The sequence below is a fragment of the Pinus tabuliformis genome, chromosome 1_1 (assembly GCF_031772625.1).
Source record: "Pinus tabuliformis cultivar Carrire ecotype Pingquan chromosome 1_1, CPIR1, whole genome shotgun sequence".
NCBI classification, from domain to species: domain Eukaryota; kingdom Viridiplantae; phylum Streptophyta; class Pinopsida; order Pinales; family Pinaceae; genus Pinus; species Pinus tabuliformis.
In genome coordinates this window covers 539,609,768-539,615,693 of record NC_142297.1, presented here as the reverse complement: position 1 = coordinate 539,615,693, position 5,926 = coordinate 539,609,768, and the positions used below count along the sequence as shown (strand labels likewise).

The 5,926-nt window shown below is 34.3% G+C and overlaps 1 protein-coding gene across 1 annotated transcript; it reads right to left on the bottom strand.

Moving 5' to 3' along the window:
• Positions 1 to 1,904: 1,904 nt before the first annotated feature.
• On the bottom strand, positions 1,905 to 5,393 carry LOC149214197 (phospholipase A1-Igamma2, chloroplastic-like). Its single transcript, XM_089389322.1, has 3 exons — positions 5,127 to 5,393; positions 4,979 to 5,011; positions 1,905 to 2,963 (listed from the first exon to the last, which is right to left on the bottom strand). The coding sequence occupies exons 1-3, from the start codon at positions 5,391 to 5,393 to the stop codon at positions 1,905 to 1,907; spliced, it is 1,359 nt and encodes a 452-aa protein (XP_089245448.1).
• Between the last annotated feature and the right edge of the window lie 533 nt (positions 5,394 to 5,926).

The window sequence follows — 5,926 nt, the reverse complement described above, 5'->3', positions numbered from 1 at the left end:
ACTAGAGCGACAACTATGAAGGGAGATGTTTATGACGCAGTACTAGAACTACAAAGGAAAAGGAGGGCTTCGTAGATTTTGACTTCCGAAAATAAGTTGGTCATTTCTAGCACAACAACAAAAATACAAACATAGGATGATGACTTGAGGGTCAGCGAAACCAGTTTGATTATAAATGCTACGGTTGAGGAAGAAATGCATACAGCTAAAGCAAATGGTTAGTGAGCCTTTTATGTATTTGAATATGGTTTAAGAAGTGGTACTATAGGTTAATTTAATAATTGATAAGCATGGAGAAATTGAGTAACAACATTTCCTTGTTATAGATTTATATAATGTTAGTGAAAATTTAAGGAATAGTGATTTCTCATTTTCCTAATTTTTTTATTTTTAGATTATGGTATGTATTTTAAAGTTTAGTTATTAATAGGATTTATCTTTATAAAGGGTATATCTTAAAAACATTTGTGTTTACTAGGAAAAATAAAAAGAGATTATATTTTGAAAATGGTGAAATTTTTATTAAAAAAAAATCTAAAATTAATGAAGAAGTTAGTTAATTCATATGATTATTATTTTTTAAAGTATAATTGTTGATCATGGAAAGTACATGGGGTTGTGGATAGACAGTGATTGTGTGATTAGTTAAGGCAATCCTTGATGTGAAATCACTAGTTCAATTCCTGCCCCAGATCGGGGTGATATATTGGACACACTGAAGATGTAATCCTCCCAAGCTTATAAAAAAAAAGTATAATTGTTGATGGTAATGATAATAATGATGATGGTTAATATTCTTTGAGTTTACATTTAGTTTAGACGATTATTTAGATGATCACCATAGTTTTAATGGATTAGAAGGTTATGAAGGTTGATATTATGACAAATATTTTAAAATTGAAATTTAATATCGGCTTTTGGAAGACATTTAAGGAAAAATTTAGTTTTCATATTCATCTCCATCCTTCTTAGTGCTATAAAGATATGGATTTTTCCAATCCATGGTTCTTTGGAAATTGTATAATGCCTACTTTCATTATGAAGCTTTTGAGAATCAATTGTTATTTTAATAATGTCCATAGTCTTATTTATACTAGTCAAAATAAATAGATAATTTTTGTTTTATATGTCAAGGTTAATCACTTTTTGATAGTATTTTAATTATCTTATATCCTTTAATTCTTTATGAGATCACAATTTCTTCCTTAATTTTGATGTTATAATATTTTTAATATTTTTATTAATTTATATATTTTTCTTTATTCTTAATTATTTAATTCAGATTTAATAATTCAATATCATCCTTTTAATGGTAATGGATTTTTTTTATCTTTAATGGAAAATGATTTTGGTTAAAATTTAAATAACTTTTTATTGAATTAAATTAATCTCCTTTATTTATTAATAAATATTTTTTCCACTTTCCTGGAAAATGATTTTGGTTAAAATTTAGATAATTTTTTATTAAATTAAATTAGCATCCTTTATTTATTAATAAATATTTAAAGACCGAACACACAATATTCATATTTTTAAATTATAATCGTCGCTACATAATGTAAAACCTAACAATCAGTCAATATAATTACATGTAAGTCTAAATACTTCCTAGAGTATATCTTGCCGCACAGCCTTAGCATCCACAAAGCCGTTTCAATTAATGATGGTAAAATCATAGATACTATTATGGTCATCCAACATATTCTTGTGCCCCAATAACAATGGAATGCTTTTGATTTGCATTATCTATTTTATGATCACATATGATTGGAATGCATTCGATTGCATGATCAACCAACCGCTTTTTCGCTAACAGATCACTGATTGGCTGACAACCTCATTCTATGATAATATGTAGCTAACAAAGGCCATATACATCTTGGAAACAGCCCGATACAATTTCTTCATGGGGTTTCGGGAATACAGCTAGAGTAGCCATATCCAGCCTTGCAAGTTCGATCTTCCTGTTGCTGCTGGAACCAACGAGGACGAATGCCAAGGTTTTCGATCAGTAAGTCGCAGCTCTTATTGACAAGAGCAGGGTCTCTTCCAGAAGATATGAAAGGTTTACCCTCTCCTACATAACCGTCGATCAGGTGAAGATACACCTCTAAATTGTGCGCGTTAACAAGATTGCAGGTATGTTTCAGAAAGGGGGAGTTATTGTTGTCCAAAATAACTTCGACCCCCACATGAAAATATGTCCAGGGAAGCCAATTCAACAATTTTGTGAACCATCCCCATGAACTCTCATTCACAACAAGTCCAGGAAATTTGGGAACAATATCGTTCTTATTCACCAAACGAAGCACCTTAACGCCAAGTTCTTCCATTCTTTGGGCGAATGCTCTATTCCCTACGCGTGGAGAGGCGAATGCAAACACAGTAACAGGTATAGGGCGTGCTGGTGAATGTAACTTCAGAATTTGTTTAACATCATATGAGCGTAAGGTTGCGAGAGCAGCTCCTAAACTGTGCCCAGTGAAAGTAACGCTCAAGGCCTCGTCCTTGTATTTATCTAAGAGTCTTATAATTTCTGAACGAGCAGTTTCTCCTGTAGAAATATAACAATTTAGAAATCCCTTCTCTACTCGGACGCCCTTCTCGTTGAGAGCAATAGTAGTTGATAATCGAGCAGGAACTAAAAAATATGTAAGATCTTGTATCCATTCTTGACATGTTTGGGTTCCTCTCCATGCTATTATAATATCTCTCCGGCCCGCTCTTCGTATTTGTTGAGCATCGGTGCAGACCGCAATAAAGCCAGTCCAAACAGATTGCTCTGTCTGCCTCCCCAATATAATATCAGTCTCACTATACAAATACTTGGTGACTCGATACCCGTAGTAAGCTTGCCAATTACCAGCCACGTTATAATTACTATAAAATATTTCATCAGGGCTGTATTTACACCCACCATAATAACTCATGCAAACTTTGCTATCGAATGCATCATAGCATAACTGTGCGAAATCACCATATCTAAGTATCTCTGCTTTCAAAAGTGGATTGATTGGATTTAATAACCCATTCCACCAGTTTGCTCCTTGGATATCTTGTCACATATCGGCAAGTAGTCCGGTTTGATGAATCCCACTCGAATTGATTTTGATTAGTTTTGGTGCCCAGAATTCTTCATGCAGAAGAGTACCATCGAAGCTTGAAGTTGTAAAAAATGAAGGAACTACCCTCATCCTATACGGGTGCATCATCTGATATAGCATTCTAACAATTTCTGAGTTTCAACCACAGTTCTAAGATTTCTGAATTGCAATGTCCTGATCAAGTGAAGACCAGGGGGGCTAACCAGGGCTTAGCTTCAGCAGTTTTACATACTAGAGAGATTTGCAATCTTATGTGCAAGTAGGTATGTATACACAGATCATGTGGGTATATATAACAAAGATTAGAAAGTGGTGTTGTAACTTGTGTGGATATGATAATTTGCAGAAACACGCACGTTTGATTTTGAATTTGGAAGATTCGACATGGTCGCATAAGCATAATAATTCTGTGGTTTTCCGATCCTAAATTGACTGCAAATTCCTGGCTTCAACGAAATATTAGGAATTGTTCAAACCTAGGGACGTACGATTACATATTTCTCATCCTCGTTGAAGGTTGCCAGAAAATTTGGCGTGCCATCTCTCTCATGTGATTGGACAAATAGTTTCAGATAGCAGCAGGTTTGACTCTGTCAATCGCATCAATCTAATGGTTGTCAGTTCATCTTATCCACAGTAACACATGCCAATCTTTATGTCAAGCTGTAATTATGTTATTTTCTCAAAGCGGCGAATCTCCTCAAGTTTAACTAGTAGGCGCAATGCCTTTTTATGGTTGTTTTTTCTACTTTATTTTGCTAAAAATTTCGTACATATTTTTTTAATTATAAATTTAAGCCATAAATATAATTTTGTAAAAATATGGTAGAATTATTTGAAATTCAGCATTTATAACTATTAAGTTTTAAGATTTCTAGATTTTATTTTTATTTTTTATAACGGATTTTTGATTGAGCGGAAGAAGTAGGTTTTTTGGAAGATTTTCTCACCTTATTTAGCTAAAAATTCGCTGTTATGGATTAGTTATACAACCCCTAAGATTAAGTGGTTTAATTTGAAAATTTACTAGATTTTTAGAGTGCTAAATACATTTATGCATTCAAAATGTATTTTAAACCACACAAATCACAAATCATAATCTTGCTCAAAGTTGTATTAAAAATTCCAGCTAAAAAGATCATTTCTTCTATTAATTAGACTGAACCAATATCAATTTATCATTTTCAATTAAAAATATAAAAATAATACTTATTTTTTTAACAGAATGTAATTTATCCATATACATAAATTTTTATAATATTTTAATTTTTTATTTAAAAACAAATTAATATTTAAAAAAAAATTAACAACTACCATAGTCTAAGAATAAGACTCAATTATTAAACCAATAATAAAACAACATCACTAACTACTATAAACAAAACAATATATATAACTGCTATCACGAAACACAAATTGATAACTCAAATCTCCAATTACACGTGCAATGATTGTCTTTAAAATTTAATATCCTAATTAATTTCTCAATATTCTTAAATATCCACGTTTACTAAACCTAACTCATTTTCGATTACCATTTAAACCAATTAATTTATTTAATATTACCATTTTGCACGTTTACACTCTTGTTATTTCACAGTTGTTCATTGAATCAGTGTCCACTCAAATCATCTTATAATTTAAAATTTCTAAAAATTCCATGATTTTCACACTTTTAGCAGGCGGATGCATCTGGATCATATGTGGAAACAAATCGTATTTCTTTTCAGATTATCACGTAATTCAGCAAATAATTTATTATTGATTCTTAAACGTGTACGACAGATCTGCAACATCCTTCTTGAGTAATTGTTTCTGCTTCTCTGAATTCTGTAATACTAAATTCGTGTCGTCGCCGCCAACTTCTTGCGTACCGTTCGACCATTCGAGGCGAGAACCTTATTTTGCTATTCACTATTTTAACGATGTCAATAAGTTTAGAACGCAATAAAAACGATAACGGAACGGTCTTGGCAGCTTAAACACTCTGTCAAATAATGTAGTTTTAACTGTTTGGTATACTTTTCTAAAACAATTTTGATTAAAATTTGATAGAGATCTTTTCGCTTCAGAAGCATAAGGAGTAGTCCACTGAGGCGGAGGAATGGCCCGGTTTCCGTCGCCGTCTGGAAAATCCTCCGGCTCCGGCTGCTGGCAATTCCTCCACCCAGCTCCGTTAGCCCCGCAAGCTCCGCCCAACTCCGCCACCCTCCGCGAGCCCTGCCCAGCTCCGCCACCCTCCGCATTTAATGACATCTGATAGGAGTTCCATCGCCGTCCTGCCGCCATTCACACCTCAATTCGAATTTGGGAATACCGCGGACTGCATTCGACCCGGCATTCCCCTGCAGCTCACGAGGTCACCAGAACAAGCGGAAATCGGACTCCCGGGCTCGACTCCTACTCCTCGGAGCTTAATCCTGATGATGCTTTGATTGGGTTTCTGGATCAGCCCCCCATTCAGTTGAGAAGATGGGCCTGTTATCAAATGTTGTTGGGTAAGGTCAGGCATAAGTTTAAACATGTTCTTTTGACAGAAGTTAAGGGGGTTTTGGTTTTAGGTGATGCTATGGCCGTAGTTAGGAAGAAGAATGGGCTTTATTTGACTATACAGGACAGGACCTGGAGTGATCTTATGCTTGAGAATGGCACATGGAGCGATCCTATGCTTGAGAATGGCATAGACATTGGATTGAACAGTAAAGGAAGTAATGGTGTAAGGATGCAGGGCATATTTGAGAGCGTTTATGGGAACCAGCTGTGGACTTCGCTGGACAAAAGGGAGAAGGAGATGAAATTGGTGAACAGTGAGGTAATATTTG